General features: G+C 38.9%; 1 protein-coding gene and 1 pseudogene across 8 annotated transcripts in view; both read right to left on the bottom strand.

Moving 5' to 3' along the window:
- Positions 1-1072: 1072 nt before the first annotated feature.
- On the bottom strand, positions 1073-11464 carry LOC146450372 (SE-cephalotoxin-like; annotated as a pseudogene). Its single transcript, XR_014860309.1, has 2 exons — positions 11432-11464; positions 1073-6046 (listed from the first exon to the last, which is right to left on the bottom strand). The product of XR_014860309.1 is annotated as an SE-cephalotoxin-like (transcript).
- A 927-nt stretch (positions 11465-12391) lies between these two features.
- LOC146450370 (uncharacterized) overlaps positions 12392-22361 on the bottom strand; it is a 75760-nt gene continuing 65790 nt past the window's right edge. For 6 of the 7 annotated variants that reach the window (XM_085100386.1, XM_085100389.1, XM_085100388.1 and 3 more), the window contains 2 exons: positions 22043-22139; positions 19094-20006 (listed from right to left, as the gene is read on the bottom strand). In XM_085100386.1, coding sequence (XP_084956512.1) covers positions 19823-20006; positions 22043-22139 — 281 coding nt within the window. In that variant the 3' untranslated portion in view covers positions 19094-19822. Of the gene's footprint in view, positions 14375-19093; positions 20007-22042; positions 22140-22361 lie in introns of those variants that run through there. The other variant, XR_014860307.1, reaches the window with a different exon arrangement.

The raw sequence follows: 22361 nt of genomic DNA, 5'->3' as shown, positions 1-22361 counted from the left end.
AGGCCGCAAAGAGCAAAATAGTTTTAGCCACTTTGAACTGAAATATAGCACTTTTTACCTGTTGATCTAGATGTAATTTCCCTGATCCCTGATGTGCCTGTTTGGCGTTAAAAGGGGGATGAAAAAGATAGATTAAGTCTAAAGTAGGTTTTCCGAAACAAGGGGCGAACTTCATGTGGAGACCGAAATATATAATTCCAAGAAATAGTCGGCCCATAAACAAATCTCGCGAAACTTAGATAAAATTGATGTAACATTTGCGCATAAATAACAGCATACGTTAGCCTACGTTTCACTATACAAAACTGTTCATATAGTTTTAATATGTAGCTGCACAATTCATACGCATAATACAGACTGTTTACATGGACCTGGAAACGGTGAGAGGTGACTTTGACGGAAAGAAACGGGCTTCTTATATCGACATGATGTAGTCAAAAGCGAGTCAACTTTGATTCTGAATCACCGATGATTGTATAAAATGACGAGTGATAAACACAATCTACTGAACCATTTTTGTCTCAGCACTCATCTAAAGAAAAAACAGAAGGCGAGGGTAGAGGCGTAGTTACTTGATGGGAAGTCCTTACCGGTATTTTCGAGGAAATTAAACATCTTAGGCCCGGTCGACATGGATGCGGACGCCTTTGTTTTCATGATCTGTCCACACAAATACGCATCGAAAACGCAAACCTTTTAAAAAGTACAAATCCTTTGAAAAAGCAAACGCTTAAAAAAGCATTCGTGGCAATAGCGAAAGTGAAAGTTTACCTAGAGAAAAACTGAAGCAATAAAAATGTTCCCGTGCAGATTGGGCACAAAACTACCCATATCTCAATATCAGAAAATTGTCATAGGGTTCTTTTTCACTTTGTGCTGTCCTCTATTTTTTTTTTCTTCTGGAATTCAGTCTCCAAGACGCAAACACAATTCACAATGTCAAAGGTTGCCTTGCGGTGTAAACATGTTTTTACCTCCTTCATTCTCTCCAGTCTGCGTACAACGACTTCTTTCTCAGTAGGTTCCACCAAAAACACATGTGACAGCAAGACTGACACGTTATCGTGCTCAACAAGTTTATTAATGATTCTTTGAGTCGAGCGTTACATTGGTCAAATTCGGTAATTACTTGACTGAGATCATATCGTAATGATCGTTCGATTCGAGCTTTACATAAGTCACATCCACATAAGTGCATACTTCCTTCATGACGTTATTATTACGTACAGAGCACATGTTCTGTAATTACATACTCTTTAACACAAAAATCAAACTGCTTGTCTCGAGAAAAGAGAAATCTTGAACTCTTATTGAAAATTTCAAACCTTATTCTTGTCGAGTGACTGATTTCGAGGCAGGAATTCTAGCTTCGTACTTGTTTTACTGGACTCTGCTTGTCCAGGTCTACAGCTGGCAACCAAGCTGAACTTACACGTGCGAGAACTTTCGCTAATCAGAATTAGCGCAACTACAGCCACCGCAGTGTGACTGGTCAATCGCGTGTTAATTAAACCTGCCGAAAAATCTCTCAGCACCGAAATCGCAAACCTGCTCGAAAAAACAACTTTAATTTCGTTCGTTTGTAGTAAAAGTATTCAAGTTATTAAATTGATTTGCTGCCAATCACCATCCGGTTGCTGAATTCTTGGAACGCAATCTGTTCTTCGTAAACGACTTCAGCAGTACAAAAGCTAGTAAACTAAAATAAACTGATTAAAGTGTTTCAGAGTTCACTGTAAGATGAAACCAAGTAGTTCACAGTTTCGGCTGTTAACGTGGCCAGGGTAGTTCTCTATTTACTTAACTCAAGCTAAAGTATTCACTGAAAGGATGTAAAAGTGAGAAAAAGAGTAACTAGAACTCAAAGTTAACGTGATGTCGCTTGAATGGCGCGCGCTACGGAAACATCAGGGTTCGGTTGTAATGTCTTAATGTATTAGCATCAGCCTAAGCGTTGGCATTATTATTAGTATTGAACTTTCTTGCGTCGCAGTGAAATGTCTGTTGTCGGCGGTATTGAAGAGGGTCCATAGATGTCCATATTATAGGGATTTTCTAATTAAAGATCTGGTAAAGAATACATGGGGAAGTGTCTGTAACAGCGGGGTATCCGTAAGAAGTTTTTCGATGACATTGAGAAAGCATGCCCAAAAAATGCTGTACAGTCAGGTAGGAGCACGTTGCCTAGTTACTTTTTGGCAATCATTTTTCAATAATCGTATAACCTTACTGTATTGACCATACTAAACATTAATCACACATTCGCACGCTCCATTCAAGTGACAAACCAGTTACTCAGAGTTGTGAAAATTAGATGAATCCGAGCCACGTTTCTTTGCTGTAAATAAAATAACCGTCAAGGTTTTAACACTTAAATCACACTTAGATATCAAAAAATATTAAAAATACCAAAATAACAAAGTCAAACACTACTTAACTATATGATCAATGCAGCCCCCTTAAAAAGTCTTCAAATTATATGATAATAAACCGGAAAAATATATGAACGTATGCTGCCAGTGCTAATTTACTCACTAGGACTGATTAGATTAAAACATATTTTAGTGTGTTAAAGTCAGCATTACTTCCCTTTAAATTCCAACTCTGAAATGGACGGTTCGGGTCGTCGAGAGCAACGACAAATCCTTCATCTCAACCGACGCCATGTGGTCGTCGATGTTTAGACCGACGATGATGAACTGATCTGGGAAGTCATGGCTTTAAATCCCACCAAGATCAACCATTTTCTTTGCAACCTAAATATCCTATCCAGATTTATAATTTGAACGGTAACACTGCTCACTTTAACACTCCTACATTCATGAGTGTTTACGCATTAGAGGTTATTACTCACTTAGTTTGTCCATTCACCTCTACTAATACTATCGGAAAAACCACTCTACCAGTCATATATAAAATGAAAGTGCCGCCGTCTTCATGATGTCTAGCGGGCAAAAAAGTCCCAACTTTCCGAGACGCATCTTTTAGTGTCCTTGGTGATGTAAACGCCTGGACAAGTCTTAGTTCTGATTTCGACACGTCTTTTCCACCAGGATTTCTTTTGCACCCTGCTTACCCAGTATCCTGTCCCCCACTTAATAGAGTACTGTATGAAGACGTTGTCGCCCTTTTGTATTGGCTTTCCTCGGCAGATCCTTCTGGTGTCGCTTGAACAGCTGCCTTGACGTTCGGGTGAATATATCCAGAACATTTCTCCCCGACACTTCTTAGTATCTGAAGAATCCCACCTGCCGTAACCAGGGCAATTCCTTGTTGGACAGACACTGCCACTGCCCCAGCAGCTTAGCCAGTGGTCCTTTGCGTAATAAAGAGCGATTCGGTCACCACTTCTTACAGGTTTGCCGTAACCGTAGCTGGTCAAATACAGTCTGAATCTTTCACCGCTACATTTCTTCCAGTCGTTACCATTCATTTGGCTACCAGGACATCCTCGAAGTTTGCAACGATCGACCCCGCAATTGACAGTACAATAACAGCTCAACCACTGATTACTTTCAGCGTTGCTTCTTAATGCTACCATGTCACCTGATCGAATGTACTTTGGACAACGATGTCTGCTTTCATCGTCATTATTCACACAATCATTATGTCCATCACAAATCCATCTTTTCGGGATGCATTTGCCATTGGAACACTTGAACTTGCCGTACTGATCAGAACAGCAATCTTGGGTCTCGCAGGATAAAGTTTTGAAGTGCAATCCACCCTGGTCCCTTTTACAGTCGTCGACATTGTATGTTCCCATGTAAGGTCTGTAACTGTATTTGAGTCCCCCACCGCAAGTTTTGGAACAACGACTCCAACTTCCAAAACTGCCCCAAACATATTTACATTTTGGTTGAGAGTCCCATTTCAAGACGTTGGCGATCTTCTTGCAGGTTACTTGATTCGGTGTCGGCTGTCTCTGTCTATCGCACTTCAAAGTCAAAGTCATCCCTTCGAAGGTCAACTCGTTCTTGCACGAGACTCCTGTGCCATTGACACTAAAAGTACCACAGCTATATTGCTTCCAGTATTTGTTGTAGCCCTGCTGACGATCTTTGAAGACGTTTCGGATGAATTTAGCTTCCTTCTTGTACTTGGCTCGGAGGTTTCCCGTCGTACCTTTTGTTTCCAATAACCATTAATTGTGTAGTAATAGCGCTTCTCCGAGTGCCTGATCCAAGTATGCCAAGTTGTTTCTGAGACTCTTGATATCATTATTGTACCTCGCCGAGCAACCGCCTCCATTGTGACTTAAATATTCACGCTTATACGAATTATAAATGTCGTTTCCAGGGGTGTCTAAGGTACCTTGGCCAAGGATCATCTTCTTTAATCTGTTCTGTAGCTCAAATGTAGAAACCGTGTGCAAATACTTATCAATTTTCTGACCGAATTGATTAAAAGTTAGTTCGTTCTTCTGCAGTTTTGCATAAAGGTCAGCAATATCCTCGACGTTGTAAATGATTTTTGAATGTTGAATAATGTTATTCGTGCGAGCGAAAGAAGCCCTGATCTTCTGTAGAACTATGCTCAACTTCTGAGACAGTGATCTTATAGAAAAGAACACGTCCACTGCAGTAGGAACGCCGTTTAAAACGTTGAAAGTTTTTTCTTAATTGGGACATAAGCTTTTTAATAGTGTCGTCAAATTCTAACCTTTTTTCATAAGAGTCACCCTCATAGTCTTTCTCACATATACACTGATGGGTTTGCGTAAATGGTAGTTGCTTGCACTGACCATGACTACTGCATTTGCCAGCTCGACAAATGTCGTAAATAGTGTTAACTGCTGATGCAATGAAGTCCCAGTTTCGGTCTTAACGTTTCACGAGGTCAATACAGTAAAAACGTCGTTGTGCACAACGCCTATTCCTGTATGAACCATGAGAGACTTCGTATGAAAAGTCAACAAGCTTTTCCAAGGTGAAACCTCCACACCTTTTCTTGGACAAGATGTCTGCTGCGTAGATGTAGTCGGAATTGCATCCTTGGCATCCTTTGAAAACCAACAAGTTCTTGGCTTGTTTGATATTAATACAGTTTGCAGATGACTTGGTGTCTTCGTGGACAACAAAATAATCTTTCACTTTATTAGGATCTGAACGGTCTTCCAACTTAAAGTAATAACTTCCACGCCACTCAAGACCACGGCGAATCGAATATTAAAGAAATAAGTCTGGACGTGTTTAAATCTTTCAGTTGCTCTTAGTCCGTCACCTTTAAGGTTGTAGTAAGTGAGCTTCGGTTGGGCAGCGCTGGTCATTATGTTTTTGATGAGGATCATTAGTTCAGACAGCTTTGTGACATCGCAGCCATTCTCAGCAATGAATCTATCGAAGATGTTACGTTGAGTTATTCCTTCTGGTAGAGCTGCCATTCTGTAGAGGTTGAGTAAGATTCCATCCAAGTTGTTGTTTTCGTAATACTTGATGTATTCTTCGGCTAGTTTCACTTGGTCTATTCTTCTGGTTTTAGTCCCCATTGCTTTGCGGATATCGGATAGTTTCTTCGCTCCGTTCCTCGATGCATACTCCCACTTGATCCAGACAGACAAGAAGGTGTTGAATGCATTATTCGCTTTTATGGATTTCTCCATTTTATCAAGTTTCTCGTCTAGACGATCCAGCTTGGCGTTGACTTCTTTAAAACGATTGTTTATCAAGTCTGTGATGACATCTAGCTCGCTGGGCATGAAAAAGGTAAAGATGAAGCTTGCAATAGCAGATGCAGCCTGTACAGCTTTAAGAGCCTTGCCAACCTTGGAACCGAACTTGGCTAATTTCGTCTGCTTCTCTAGTAGTTCCAAACTACCCATTTGGTCCGAAACCTTCAGCGCTTCTTTGATGGCTTTCGCTGCTGCCTTATTGTCTTCGTCAATGGCTTTAATGGCAAACTGAGCAGTATCAAGAGCGGTAGATACTTTGGCTTGCTCCCCAGGGCACAACTCGGAGGAACTTGTACAGAGCAACAACATTAACAGTGCTGCTAACCAAATGCCACGCGTCATTCTGTTGATACGATGAGCCAAACGACAGTTTTACTGAAAACAAAGAACAAAAAGAATGCTTTGACTGATTTACAACTTAAAAAACGAGAGAACATCGCAGTTACGTGCGCACCTTAAGCAGCTGCGAAATGAAAGCCTGATTTCTTTGTCAGCTTTTCAGTCGCGTAGATATATCTGCTTTTCTCTCATTTATTAATTTTTTCATCCGCAGTTCAAATACACGAATTCCATAAGTTATAATTTCAAACTGCCAACATGGCATGGCAACTGCCAAATGGCATGGATATTACGGCGGTTTTTACGCTAGAAGACGGTCAGTTGATGGAAACATTTTTGTAAAACAGTTGAAAGGGACAGTGTGGTAAAACCTTGACATTCCGGCTAAATAATGCTTTTTTCCAGCCAAAAATTAATGGCCACAATTTCTTTAAAACGGTTTAAAGTGCAAGGGAACCATGTTAAAGCAAAGCAAAGAATGTCAGCAAAGGATGTCCAAGATGGAAATGTGTTACCGTACAAACGTAATGTTTTTCAGTTGCGTCTTGAATAAAATTGGCAATAACTTATTTTGACTCATTCTTTCATCTAAAATTAATTTGATTTACTCTCAACGGAGAACTAGAAGCAATTTAGTTGTGAGTAAGGTATTTAAATATACATTCAGCAAACTTTTGTCCAAAACGGAATAATTCCTATGCCTCCTCCCCTTCGTCTCAACACACGGAGAACTGAAATCGTTTTATCCAGACAACGTTTACGTCGAAACTCATGCCCGTTGCTTAGTTTCACACCAAGAGGAGATGTCTGTAGAAATAATTGTTCGTTTTCGTGTGTAAAATGACCAATAAATTTGAATAAATGACAAGAACGTCTGTCAACATGAAATGGCCGAACGATATGACACCAAAAACGAGACTATTGCTGGGCATTTAGGAGGAAAATTATAAATTTGTAAGAAATGGACTAACGAATGGGTGGTGAGTATCACTGCCATCGCGATGGCGCTTTTTTCGTTAAAGCGGATTATACAAGCGGGGTCAAATAATTATCTAAACACACTGACCTAATACAAATATAAATAATTTAAAGGGGTCCGGAAGTTTCATGGGATTTTTGGTATCTTTGGCTAAAAATGATGAAATAAGACCTTCAATCAGCTGCTAAATAATTCTAGAAAGGAACAACTCGTGATCTGTCCTAGCCCATTTTGGAAACAAAAATGCGAGAACTTGAAAAACATTAGCCTAACATATTTCAAGTTTCAATCCATTTCGACCTACATTGTCTCTGGCCAGAGACACTAGTCGACAGTTTTATTGCACTGGGGTGATAATTTGTAACGAACTTGACAATTATTTCGTTGTTTCTGCTGACAGACAAACATTTTTGGGTTTTAAAATGACAGCAAATGTTCGTGATACTTCCCCTTTAAGTCAACTTTAGCAAAGACCGTTTTCTGATACAAGAATACTCCGTGTTAGTCTAAAATGAAGTTTACAGATGTATATCATCATTGCATGTAACTGGACATCAAACGACGTTTTGTTCGAATTCGAGGTTTCATGCCTGGAAGGAGGAAAGTATCGTGTTTACGTCATATATTTTTCGCCATAGGATGAATTGTTGTCCTGGTGTTGAAGACCGGGAATTATGTAAACAGAAACAAACCTGTATCCAGACCCGAGATGAAATTTATCACGCGATGACACTCGTCCCAGCACGAGATCACTCATGTAGATATACATAGATACTTTTTTGACAAACTTTGAGACCAGAGGCTGAATTACGTATATAAAATATAGTTATAAAAGCCACAATATTATACAAAAGCTTGAAATTCTTTAAGAAAAAAGAAAATGCATACAGTACATTCGGTATAAGAAAAAATCATAACTAAAAAAAAAAAAATATATAAAAATATGGGATCCGAATAAAATCTTATTAAAAATTTGCTGGCTATCTACAAGAGTTTACCAGGAGGCATTGAGATTTAATAAAACTATTCCTAGCCCTGTAGGTTTCAAATTTGACATCGAAAGTTCTGGCATGCCTGAGAGTGTGTTGTGAACTATGCGAGGCAGTAAATGATGGAGAAATGACTGACTTAGGCGCTTTTGGTGCACCATCAGTGACTCTAAGTCTAACGCAGGCAGAACGTTTGTATAGGATAATGTGGGGCTTATGATAGAAAGAGTCCTCTTTTGTACGGGCTCGAAATCATCCATAAGGTATTGTGGCAAGGAAGCGTAAAAACAGGAACAGCGTAATCACAAACAGATCTTATACAATTGGTGTAAAACCTTAGTAGATCGGCCCTCTGGACATTGACACGCGTTTAGATGCTTTCTTAACCACCTCAGACACGTGTATATTCCAAGAAAGGTTGCTTGTGATAGTGACTCCAAGTAACTTTGCGTGGTCCACAACTTCAAGGTTATGGCCATCTACCGTGGGGGGTAGACGGGTAGTTCTACTTCGTTCTTAGCAAAAGATATACGCAATTCCTTACGGTCACTGTTAAGCCGGTACTTATTCTCCCTTGACCAGTCCTCTACACAGTTCACTATTTCCTAAACGTTGCTTGCTTGCCCTTTGCAACAAGGCCTTCAGTAAAGCCTTGAGCTGACAAGGCGAACGGGTCGCGCTTGAACTGAAGCAACGTCGTTTAGCAGAGCGAAAGCCAGTTAAACAGACAACTTTTAAAATAATAAAATACATTTCTTTATCGTTGTATAAACGTCAGCTGAGTTTCGTTTTGTTTTTTGTTTCACAGGAAAATTGCGCACAAATTGTTGGCTATTATATGAACACATGTAAAAAATGATTCCTTTGGAATTATCGCTTTCGTTTCTTGGTCATTCCAAATTTTTAATCGGTAATAAAATTTTTTACCCTACGTTTTTCTTTAAGGTTACCTTACACTGAAACAAAATTTTTTTTGAACTCAATATTACTCCAGTAATTAACCTAACTGCTTTCCTCCAGTGCTTGAAGGTTATTATAATTCAAGAGACTTCAGTTTACTCGCCAAACAATTTCGTTCAATGACCAATCAACAGCAACTTGCGTAATAATTCACAATAAGACTGACTTACCTTCCTGTCAGTGCCCCAACTTATTGTAAAGTTTGAGTCGAAACTCAACAGCACGTTTTAATGGTCTCAGAGTTATCAAACGTGACTTTTAATCTCGCTTGTGATTTGTTTAATTAGGAAGCGATATGTTTACATCCAATTTACAGACTTCCTTAATATAAATATTCCATTAAAGTTTTGATTGTTCATAAAAGAATTGAACAAAAGCACTGATGACAGACAGCCACGCAACACCTGTCTACATTGTACTGAAGTTGTAAAAATGTTTCCTGTCGCGAATTTGAGATTACTAGTCACTTGATAACTGTAGAGCTTCGAAACTAACTGCCCAGTGCCCAGTACGGTCCACACCTTGCTCCAAGCACTCACTCGTACTGGATCCAGTGCAGTCAACTGTTAAAACCGATAATCTACAACTTTCAATAAAAATCGATGAGAATTAACAAATTGTGTCCGAAACTGTTAAATATCGACCAGCGAGTAGGTTGTGATTATCGGTACTTAAATCGATCTCTAAATTAACTATATCGATTGCATATAAAAAGCTAACTTATTGACACTTAATATTTCGAACTCCATTTTGAGATAACAACATGAGGTAATCATGTGAACGGGCGTTGCAAAACAATAAATACTTTTCTACACGCTTTCCTGTGTCGTTGTATAATAATATAAGGACATAATACTTTAAAAGGCTTTACGACTAAACATAATTTTTCAATGTGAATTTTTTCTAATAGGAACGAACAGGGAAAATGCTGTCCACAATCATTAAATACGCGAACAAAATATTTTTTGTAAAGAAAAGCTAAAAGAAGACTAAATGAGAGCAACAAAGAAGAAATCCTGAAACTCCATGGAACATCTGTTTGCGCTGCAGATTGAAGGTAGCCCGCTTTCAACCGAAAATGTAGCGGCTATGTTTTCATAAACACAAAAACAGCGATGACAAAGACTGAAAGTCTGTCGGAATAACCCCAAATCACAAAACCCGGGGAAGGGCGTGAGTTTGTCTTATTTATTTAAGTGAACGACGTGTTGAAAATTAGTTTTATTTAAAGGTCGGAAGCTACGATCTTTCTTTGCCCATTCGTTCTATCTGAGGGGATTGCTCCCTTACAAGGCTACACTCGTGTATGTGCCGTCAAAGGGGACAAGATTTTGCGACTTCTGATCTAGGATTGGGTGGCCTTCTGAAACGGGAAGATGTAACATGCAAATTTAAGAGCGGCTGTGATTATGAAAGTGCCAGAAGTACAGTCGCAAAGACGGTCTTCCCTTTTCTTGGATTGAAAAGCGGTTTGGACAGGAAAGAAAACACCTGATTTCCTTAAGAAAAATAGAAAGTTTAACCGAACAGAAACTTAAGGAATTTGTACATAGAGGAGCAAATACGTATTTATGAAACAAGTTCAACTGAATTAAATATAAATAATTTAAGTCAAGTTTAACAAACACTGTTTTCGGCTATATGAAATGGTTTACATCGCTCACATTTAATTTCGCCATAATTATTTGCAATGCACTGACTCGGGGTTGAATGTGTTTAACTCAAGTCAACACAAAGATATTGAATAGTAGAAATCATGTATTAGAAATGAGACAAGTTGGAAATGTATTCTAATGAATGTAAAATAACTCCGTTTTATGTTTTGGTAACTTTTTGAGCTGACAAGGCCAATGAATCGCGTTTGAATTGAGGCGACTTCGCTCAGTGGAATAAAAGCCAGTCCAACTGACAACTTTTAAATAAAATATATTTTTAGACAATTTCCTTTAGACTAAATAAATATTTTGTTATCATTATGTGAATTTTTGGGGTCTGCCTCCAGCTGATTTTATCGTCTTTCTTTTGTTGATTATATAATCGTTGGCAATCATTGAACATGTATAAGACTTATTCTGGGGAAAATTTTCCTTGAATGTTACATGTTTCTTGGTTTGATTATTTGCAATCTGAACCTGCACTCAATTTTTAGCTTTTCCTTGAGAACTTTATTTCACCTAAAACTATATTAAAAATTTATTTTGAGCTCGTTAATGATCCAATAACCCGAATGTGTCTGTCTAGCTAGGACAGAATTACATGAACAAACTCACTTAAATTTTGTTTTACTCTCTGCCGACATATGCAGCGATTTGTCTTTCAATTTCTACCCCTGCGATCAGTAATTCTTACCATCAAACCGTCTGCCTTCTAACGCTTGAATGCACTTGAATGTTATTATAATTCAAAAGAGACCAGTTTAATTCTCGCCAAACAATTTCGTTCAATGACCAGTTATAGCAAGGTATGTAATAATTTACAATAAGGCTGACTTACCTTCTTGTTCCTAAACTCACCGGTACAGTTCGTCGACTCAAAACTTCTGCTCTCGCAGCAAGTTTTTAATTGCCTCAATGTTACCGGAAATAATCAACCAAACTTGTCTTTTCAACTTGTTTACGATTTGTTTAATTAGTAAGTGGAAGGGAAATATTTAGAACATCTTTGAGGCATTTTTCATCCTAAAGTAGGTATTTGTCTTAAAAAAGAGAGCCTGCTTCTTTTATATCTCAAATCCCAAGAGAAATTTTCAATATTGCGAAAATTTCTACATCCCAAAGTAGGTATTACCGTACTATTTTTATCACTTAATTTAAAATTTAATTATGTTCGTTTTGTTTCTCGTCCGGCTGAAGTTTTGATTGACACAGTCACGCAACATCAGCCTGGATTTAGCGGTAACACAAACCAAAACATTCATTGTGTACTACGGTAACTCACTTGGCGAGTGGGTACTTGCTACAATAAAAACCTGAAATAATGACGGAATGTTTGATATCATGAACGTAACTAAACATAAGTTTCCTCCCGAATTCTTGGAATAACAATTAATTTCGTTTTTCGTTCTTTTTTTGGACACTAATGAAAAACAACACAGGAGCCAGGAGGAAAGTCAGTGGAGAAGGTACAATTTGTTGGTTGATTTTATTCTCCTTTATGATGATCTGTTGCAGGGCTTGAAGGCTGACACGATGACGTATATTCAGCCTTTAGTTGTTTCTGATCCACGGTGGATTTCGTAGCTTGTAAATCACTCATTGTCATGGAAAATGTTCGCAGGGGGGTTCGTTCTACTAACCCCGATAAGGGCTCATATGAATTGTGAGCTAAATAAAATTTAGCTACCTGCTATTTGTGGAGAAGTTGAACAAAATGACATCAAAAGCCCTAATTAGCCTGGAACACAGTTCTTACCAAAGCCAATAGCTTATGTAGTGCCGAGGTGGAGGCGGGTTCGCAAGCTTTACGTGTTTTGAGTGATCATGATTTTCTAGGTAAGAGTGAGATCTTGGTATCATTCATCCATCGAATCTAAAATGAGGAGCTATTTTTACATTGACTGATGATAACTTGAAATTTTGACTCACTTGTTTTAGCTAGGTGGAGAAATAATCTCCGTCACGCGAAGACAGCTAAATCGCGATAGCATGGGAGGGATGGATTAGTAATCAAAAAGTTTGATTACTAGTTCACTCGGCGCCTCACCAAAATTTATTGAGTTAGTTTATTGGAACTAAAACACAAACATTTTAATCCGAGGACTACAGAACTTTCATTTGGAACTCAGCTTAATTACTCCTCAGCATTACTTAAAAAAATTAACTACGCGCTTTTATTCATTTGGCTATACGTATGCACCACAAAATTTAACGAAGAAGCATTACAAATTTTGATATTGGATTGAAAAACTACGGAGATAATTTCATTTGTCGAGAAGAAAACTATGCGCATCCTCCCAACTACGTTAATTTTATTAACTTAAAGGGGAAGTATCATGGGTTTTTTACCTCTTTTGTTAAAAATGGTGAAATAAGGCCTTCACTTTGCTACAAAACAATTGTAGAATAACGAGAGGAGAGAAATCAACTCAATTCTTGACAGGAACAACTCGTACTCTGTTCTAGCGCATTTTGGAAACAAAAATAGGAAAACTTGAAAAACATTAGCCTAACATTTTTCAAGTTTCAATCCATTCCGACCAACTCTGTCTCTGGACAGGGGCACTAATCGACAGTTTTATTACGCTGTGGTAATAATTTATAACAAAACTAGACAATTGATTTTTTTTTCTGATGTCAGACAATCATTTTTTGGGTTTTGAAATGACATCAAATTTTCGTGATACTTCCCCTTCTACAATTCGGAAATTCGACAAAATTATTGATACGTAGCGGAACTACATATCATTATATATAAGGTAACTGTGAAAGTTCAATGTCTCTTTTTATCTGTTAGGGTAAAAATTAACTACGCGCGTTTATTCAAATTCAAATCATTTACCTTTTGGGGTTAAGCGATGTAATAATGTTTTTCTTCTGTGTTTTTTTTTTTTGCTCTATGAAAGCCTTGAAGCATGCTTATCAGCTTATGATGATATCTTATCCGAGTCCTCAGCTGTTATTTACGTTTATGTCTTGGATATATAAACTACGATCATTTCCAATATGTAAATAAATTAACGTTGTTCTCTTTTTACTCGCCTTAACATGCATTGACTACAAAATCGTACATGGTAAATTATTAATATTATAATTTTAAGCATTGTACGTTCATGAAACTTCAGATTATGCGTCCTCGACACTGCCAAACTGAAGTATTATTGATAAAAGGCCTGCACATTTTGCGCCTTATTTTAACCTTCACTTCGCGTTGCCCGATCCTAACTGATACAAATGTTCCAATTTTACACCTAACTGCTTGCTTTACAACATGGTCCCAATCCATAAAAATGTGCCCTTAAAATCGGCCTTCTCTTATAACTAGCTTGCTTAGAAAACGGAAATTAGTTGGATGTCTTTTAGTATGGCCTAAACGATCCGACCCAGCTAAATGTTTTAAATCTTCTCATGACTTATTACTCGGGCCGTAAGGCGGCACGAGCTAAGGTTTCGGTATCATTATCAAATTATTATTTTATTTTTTGGGGTCGCGATGGGCCGAGAGATAAGACTTCGGGCCACGAGTTATTGTTCTCGGTCTCGTTTTTTGTACTCGGGTGGCACGAGTTAAGTTTTCGGTCGCGTTATCAAATTCTTTAAATTCTCGGTCGCGTTCTTTGCACTCGGGGTGTGAGGAGTGTATACAATACGCGAGCCAGCGAGGCATGCGACGCATGCAAGACAGACGTGCGAGGCATGAACAAAACTTGCGAGGCATGCGAGGCATGAACAACCCCAACATAAACTGCTAACCGTTAAGCTAACCGGGGAGCTATTTAAGCTAACCTGAGTGCTATTTAGGCTAACCGGAGTACTTTTTAGGCTAACCGAAGTGTTTTTTAGGCTAACCTGAGTGCCACACACGTCTGCCTCGCATGCGTCGCATGCCCTGTGAGGCGCCGAGTCCGAAGTTCACCACGTGACGTGTCACATACAGGATGGCAGATGCAAGACACAAATGACTAAAAATAAGACTTATTCCTCTAGAATTGATCAACTTTAACAGAAACGGGATTCGCTTACCTAGAGGGGCATTTTCTATTTCCAAGCGGAGACTCTTAAACTTTATGCGATGAACAGACGCGAAGAAACTTAATCTGTTTATATGTCTATTTTTATAGTGTCTGTTATGAGTACGAGAAAATACACATCCACAAGCTTCAACTTCAAGAGCTTTTATTACAGTACTTTTACTCCACACGTGATCCTTAAGATCACATTACAATACCTTGCACAGGACAACCAACTTATCATAACATCCCCCTTCTTAAGCTATTTAGCTGTCATAATGAGATCATGCTGGTACAAGTGAAAACTGGAAAAAGAAGTTAACAACTCAACTGTAAATGAATCTACAATACAACTATATTAAATAACATAATCCTTATGCCAAACTGGAACAGATCTAACCCGAGTAGAGCGACGCGGAGCCGAGGAGGCATCAGTATCGGGTAGGTATGGTTCCAGGTTAGCATCTGATTCTCTAGTTACACTTGGAGAGTTTACACTGGACTCCATAGTTACAGGCTGTGACTCATCAATGAAATCATCATTTACTATAGTAACAAGTGGTTCCTGAGTAAGATGAATATGACGCCTATTTCTTCGATACTCTCTACCTGTTTCATCAGTAACTATAAACGATCTGGGTGTCTCTAGTTTTTCTGTAACTACAGCACGTGACAAATGCTTGTCACTTGGCTTCTTGAACCTTACACTATCCCCTTCCTTGAGTTGGGGCAATTGTTTGGAGCCTTGGCGATCATAGAATTCTTTGTATTTAGCTTGTCGTTTTTCTAGTAATTCTGGAATGTCATGACAGACCTGTGGTACTAGGACTGAAGGGTGAACAGGAACTCTTGTTCGGATTTGCCTACTGAATAACATTTGGTTAGGCGAATAAGGAAAATTGCTTATTGGCGTGTTACGGTATTCCATTAGAACTTCATTCAAATTGCACTCCTTTCTCAGTAAATTTTTAACAATGTGAACCGCCTTCTCTGCAAGACCGTTTGCCTGACTATATGTGGGACTGGTTGTTATAATGTTAATGCCATATTGCATAGCATATTTCCTCATTTCTCTGGAGTTGTAGGGCATGTTATCCGCAATAAGAGTTTGTGGATAACCATGTCTCGAAAAAATTTCATTCAGGCACCGGATGATATCACTGCTGGTTTTGCCATTGACCCTAATGGTCTCAATATACTTTGAATAATAATCAATGACCACAAGGTAGTTTTGATTTTTGTGTTCTAATACATCTGATGCAACGATTTGCCAGGGTAATACTGGGATCTCTCGAGTTTGCATGGGTTCTTTGGTCTGCTTACTTTGATATTTCAAACATTTTTCACAACAAGATATCATGTCTTCAATATGCTTATTCATGCTAGGCCAGAATACCGTTGTTCGCGCATTAGCTTTGGTTTTCTCAATGCCGCAGTGACTTATGTGCAATTTCTTGAGTATATCTTGTCTCCATGCAAATGGAATGATAAGCCTGTTGTCCTTGAGAAGGATGCCATCTGTGACATGAATGTCATTCCTGACATTCCAGAAAGGCTTTAGAGAAGGAGGTACATCACGTTTGTGTTGGGGCCAACCTTCCATGGCATACCTGTTTAACATTTGCATAGTAGGATCATGGTGATTAAGTTCTCGTAATTCCATCAATTTCACATCCGAAATTGGGAGATCGAGAATTACACTATGAATAAAATGCTCCATGTCATGATGCATATTATCATCAGTGGGAACATTCGACTGATCAAATGCTCTTGACAGGGTATCTGCAATATAAAGAAACTTCCCTGGAACATATCTCACTTTAAGATTATACTTTTGCAAACGAAGTCTCATTCTTTGCAAGCGAGGGGGAACCTTGAAAAGAGGCTTTTTGAAAATACTTTCTAGCGGCTTATGATCAGAGAGTACTTCAATTTCTGCCCCATATGTATACATGTTAAATCTCTCACACCCATAAACGATTGCCAATAGCTCTTTCTCAATTTGGGCGTAATTGATTTCTGAACTTGACATGGCACGTGAGGCATATGCTACTGGTTGATTCTGTTGCAATAAACATGCTCCTAGGCCGTTTTTACTGGCATCAACTTGGAGTGTAGTAGGTAAACTTGTGTCATAAAATCGCAGGACTGGAGCACTACTCAGGACCGACTTGAGTTTAGTAAGAGCTGTATCGTGCTCTGGAAACCACGCCCATGGCACATCAGACTTAAGTAAGGATCGCAATGGCGCAGTTAATTCAGACATGTTAGGAATATACTTGGCAAGATAGTTGATCATGCCCAATAACCTTTGCAGATCTTGCTTGCATGATGGGGTGGGCATGTTGTAAATAGCAGAAATTTTGTCTGGGTCGGGTGAAAATCCCAGTTCACTAACAACTTCACCCATGTACTTGACTTTGTTTACTCGAAATTGGATTTTGTCTCGGTTAAATTTAATATTTCGTTCTCGTGCCCTTGTCAACACCTTGCGTAAAATCAAGTCATGTTCTTGTTCATCTCTACCTCCAATGATGATATCATCGAAAATTGGTAATGCACCCGAAATATCACCAAAATGTTTTTCAACCATTTTCTGGGCCACTTCACTTGCGCATGAAATACCGAATGGCATTCTCTTAAATCGATATCGGCCAAAAGGGAAATTGAATACACAGAGAAATGAGGATTCTTCTGAAAGTTTTTGGTGCCAGTAACAATTTGACATGTCAACAACTGAGAAAACTTTGCAACCATTCAGAGTACTTGAAATTGTTTCAAAACTTGGCGGTTTGAAATCCTCCTTTTCAATGGCTTCATTCAAATCTGGTGGGTCTAAACACAATCTTAGAGTTTTGTTTGCTTTTTCAACGATTACTAAATTGCTAACCCAGGTAACTGGACATTCTACTTTGGCAATAATACCTTTTCTTTCAAGATCATTGAGGGTTCCTTCGAGTTTATCTATCAGTCTTAATGGTACATTCCGTTGTGGTTGAATAGTAGCGTGACTATTAGGCTTCAATTTAATGTTATACTCTCCCTCAACACATCCTAAACCTTTGAAAACGTCCTGAAATTCATCCAAAAGGGTGAATTTTTCCTGAACTTCATCAACACTGAGACCTATTTGTTCTACTTTGTTATTCAAGGTGATAAGCTCTAGGTCTAAACATGATTCTAAACCAAGGAGGGGTCGGACATTATCTCGGAGTACATAAAACTCCAAGGGTGTTGAAACCTTAGCCTCCTTTACCTTCGTGTCAAGAAGGCATTTGCCCACAGTATCTAGTTGGTTCCCTCCAAACGACTTAAGTAGCATGTTTGTTGGGTGTACCTGAGCATTCAACTCATTAGCCAGACCTAAGGAAATTACATTACATTCTGCACCTGTGTCAAGTTTAAAACTTACGGGAATGTCATTAACAAGTAGATCTGACTGAATGTTCCTTCTAGTACTACCTTGAATTTCCTCGATGTACAGACCCTCCAGCAGTTCATTGTTTCCCTTCTCCTCTACTTCCACGTGACGAACTCTTCTTTCTTCCGTGCCATTCTTCGATTTGAAGCAGCACCGAGCATAGTGATTTCTTCCATTGCAGTTGTGACACGTGGCTCCATAGGCCGGACAATTTCCCCTGTCATGAGACGCTGCACAGAATTTGCATTTCATTATTCTACGCGAGTCTTCGTTTTTAGATTTTGTTGTGTCCGCCGGTGGCTCTGTCTTCCTTACAGCGTCGATGTTACCCGTCTGAGTGGCTGGTGAGATGAAGATTTTCGAGTGTTCCTGAGATTGTTCCGTAATTCTGCATAATTTCATGGCTTTCTCGAGTGTCAAATCCGTCTCGCGTAGCAGCCGCTCTCGTAGTTTGGGATCATTTATGCCCACCACAATCTGATCTCGTATCAGAGAATCCTTAATCGCCCCGAAATCGCAGTATTCAGCTTTTCTTCTGAGATCTGTAACAAATATGTCAAACGAGCGATCTTCTTGAATGGTCATTCTGAAGACGTATCGTTCGTAGGTTGTGTTCTTACGAGGAACACAATACGTTTCAAGCGCCGTTAAAATACCTGCAACAGTCCTTTCCGTGATATTTACGGGAATGTTTGGTAGGGTTTTGAGCACCCGTCTTGCTTTGATCCCGAGAATACTTTGGATAGTTGCTATCTGTATGGCATCGTCCTTTTCGTGAAGGCCACTCGATATCCGATACAATTCCCACGCTTCCTTCCATTCCTTCCACACATCTGCGAGATTGAGACTATCAATATCCAATTCTGAGGGAGGTTTGATACGTTCCATGTCGGAGTTGGGAGTCAGAGAGGTTTCTTTTAAAGAGATCCTGGTACCATGTTATGAGTACGAGAAAATACACATCCACAAGCTTCAACTTCAAGAGCTTTTATTACAGTACTTTTACTCCACACGTGATCCTTAATATCACATTACAATACCTTGCACAGGACAACCAACTTATCATAACAGTGTCGTTTGTGCATCTTTTAACTTTCCAAGTTTTCAACCATTCATATATCATCTTTTCATTACTAGCACTTTAAAAATTCGAAAGGTTTTTATCGTTTTTTATTTACTTAGGTTTTTTTAGTTCCTCAAGGTTAGTTTTGTTTAACCGAAAATTTGGCAACTAAATCAGTCTATGACCCCGCGGGCCAAGGTAGATAAAGATGTCTCACGTTTACTATAGAAAAACAATCAATGTAGAAACGGTTTCTGTCTTCAAATGAAAGGTGAATAACAAATGCTTTCCCCTGAATTTCATTTAAAAATATAAACAGCGAAACATTGAAAAACGTACAAGGATAACGTACGCGTGATGCGTAACGTTACTCTAGATCATACCGGAAATTACGATCCGTCATTGACCCGGCGTCACATACATACCAGGACCGTACAAATGGTTTCTGTCTCTAAACGAAAGGTGAAAACGTAAGGATAAAAGCCCGGGGATTATAAAAAGCATTCGTATGACAAATGTCGTTTTCCCCTCTATTTCATTCTGACTGCAAGAAATGTAATTCTATTTGGTGGTTACTTATTGACTCACTATATCTCTGTATCTATCTATTTAGGGGAATTAGCGATGCTGGAGGTTATCACTGCTAAAGGATTGTAGGCTTACGCAGCATGCGGTCAAATATGGCCCGAGTATAAGCTGAAAACAGTTTCTTGTTAATTATGGTTTACGGCTTTCCTAGGTAAATTTCACGACAGCATCCTCCTCTAGCATCTCATAGTATGTCTTCGACTCATCCAGCAATTCAGGTTCAAAATAAGGAGTTTCCTTCATCAGCATCTTCTCCAATAATTTTGTGACTTGATCAAATGTAGGTCGCTCACTTGGCTTTTCATTCCAACATTCCGACATCAGCTGAAATCTAACAAAGCATAGTACCACATTAAAAAGTTTGTAGTTAGGAATAGACATTTTTCTTTTTAGTCGAAGAAAGGCGCCTGAACATGGGTTAGTTCGTACCCTTCGTATTGTACTTCACAGGAACGAAATATTTCAAGCGGAGAGGGCTTTCTTTGTGAAGGGAGAGAGAGAGAACAGACTGGAGTCTCCAAGAGACGGTGCGTGGTTTCTGTCGTTCTTTGCTAAGGTATATCGATGACTTTCAACAATTACTGTGACTTATATTCAGCAGAAATATGCTCAAGGTTGGACTAACTTAACTACGATAGTGTTGCTATGGAAAGTTCCTATTCGTTACTTGGTAACTTAAACTTTCACAAATAAGTTGCTTGGACTATCTTTTCCTATCGAAACAGCTTTCGAGATTTTCGAAACAGAACCATACAGTCAAACCTGTATTAAGCGGACATATACTCGAGACTGTTCCAAGTATCCGCTTAATACAGTTTGTCCGCTGAAAACAGGTTCCCTTAGAATTCGTCTTAAAAGAGTCATATTAATTTTCCTCAGTATTTAAAGACCTTGAAAGGGCCAAATACCATTCTCGTGAACGTATACGATAACTATGGAATGCCCTATTTCCATAAGCAATGGCAAGTATATGTGATCATTTCCTTTTAATATTAGAAGATGTAAAGCGTAACGGTGTCTATATTGATCCAATTATGTAAAGGTTCACACAATCAAAACAAGAATAAAAGTTCTGTGCAAACAATATGGAATAAATAAAATGTTGCGTTTCTGTGATTCGTGCAGTAGGCTGGCAAGAATATTTTGTACAAGTAGACCACAACAGTAAACTTTAAGCAAAAAATACAAAACAAAACGTTAATTCGTGGCTGCTTCAGTTTCCAAAGCCTACTTATTTGAAGTAAGTCATTAACTTTACCAATGGCCAGTGAAAGGTCGTCCCTTCCATAATAGTGAGAGTACTCCAGTAACATATCTGCCAATTTTTAAGCTTCACGGTCAGATTTTAAGGCAGGCTTTTTTGCGGCTAGTTCATGCTCTTCGCCCGAGTCGCTATCCACGTGTACTCACTTTGCTGGAGTTAATTCTATAAAACGTGTTAATCTATAAATCTGTTAAAACGTGGACAAAAACGTGCATCCTTTTTGCAGTGTCTGTTTAAAACAGAGTTTTAACAATAGAAATCACCATAAAAGTCAAGTTTAAGGTGTCTGCGTCCGCTTAATAGAGGTGTCCGTTCAATACAGGTTCTTTTTACAGTAAATGTGGGGGAGGAACAATGGGACTTGTGCTGCTGTCCGCTTAATAGAAGGTGTCCGCTTAATATAGGTTTGACTGTATTCACAAAAACAGTAAATGATTATAAAATACCAAGTAGTAAATGGTTATATAAAGATGGGATCATTTCCGACTCGTAAACAATGATGCACGGTCAGAGACTAGCACCAGGTACGCGCGCGTAATGACGATTTCTAAAATCCATATGTTCACCCTTTTACATTTCACCAATCTAGCGGCAAAAAAGCAAAACAAAAACAAGCAAACAACCAAAAACCAACCCCCCCCCCTCCCCCCCAAAAAAACCCCCTGTAAAACATAGTATGAAAAAAAAATACCTTAGCAACAACGCTTGTTCTGTAGTTAAGTTAGTCTCCCCTTGAAAGCACAGGCAGCCGTTTTGGAATTGAACTGAAATATATTATGCTGATGAGGCTAGAATTAAGGAGTCTTAACTCAAGTGACAGGAACTAACAAGGATTGCACTCAATACTCAAGTCGGATAGAAAGTCGTACTTCCCTCACCGGGGTTAATAAAAGAACTGGTCCAGCAGTGTCACATGATGATGGCTTTGCGGAACACATGTAATTCAAACTTGCCTTAACTCAGTATCAGGTTCATCAAAGCAGGATACCCAACACCCCTCCAAACAAACAAACAAACAAACAAACAAACAAACAAACAAACAAACAAACAAACGAAACAACAAAAAAAAAAACCAGAGAACAACGACGGTACAAGTGACTTACACTTCACTAGAGCACGAATCTGGTTTCTCCATGCGATATCCGGTCTTAAGAAGATCGTACAACTCTTTGTTGTTCACGCCTGGGTACGGATTTCCTCCTGGAAAAAAAAGTAAACAGGTACTTCACTGTGGGAGGCGGGGGCACTGTACTTTGTCACACTGGTGGCACATTTTGTAGTAACAGCATTTTTTTTTCTACCATTTTGGGTCTGGAAAGATATAGTCTCACAAAAGGACCATTCAGCCAAAAACTGTTTCTTTCCCTCGCTCCCCGACCCTTTTCTTCCCGCCATCCAGGTAGTCGCTGCAAAAATCAATTG

Source organism: Pavona decussata, unplaced genomic scaffold (assembly GCF_977016875.1).
Source record: "Pavona decussata unplaced genomic scaffold, jaPavDecu1.1 SCAFFOLD_468, whole genome shotgun sequence".
In the NCBI taxonomy this organism is placed as follows: domain Eukaryota; kingdom Metazoa; phylum Cnidaria; class Anthozoa; order Scleractinia; family Agariciidae; genus Pavona; species Pavona decussata.
The sequence above is the reverse complement of the archived record's forward strand: the minus strand, read 5'-3'. Positions and strand labels throughout refer to the sequence as shown.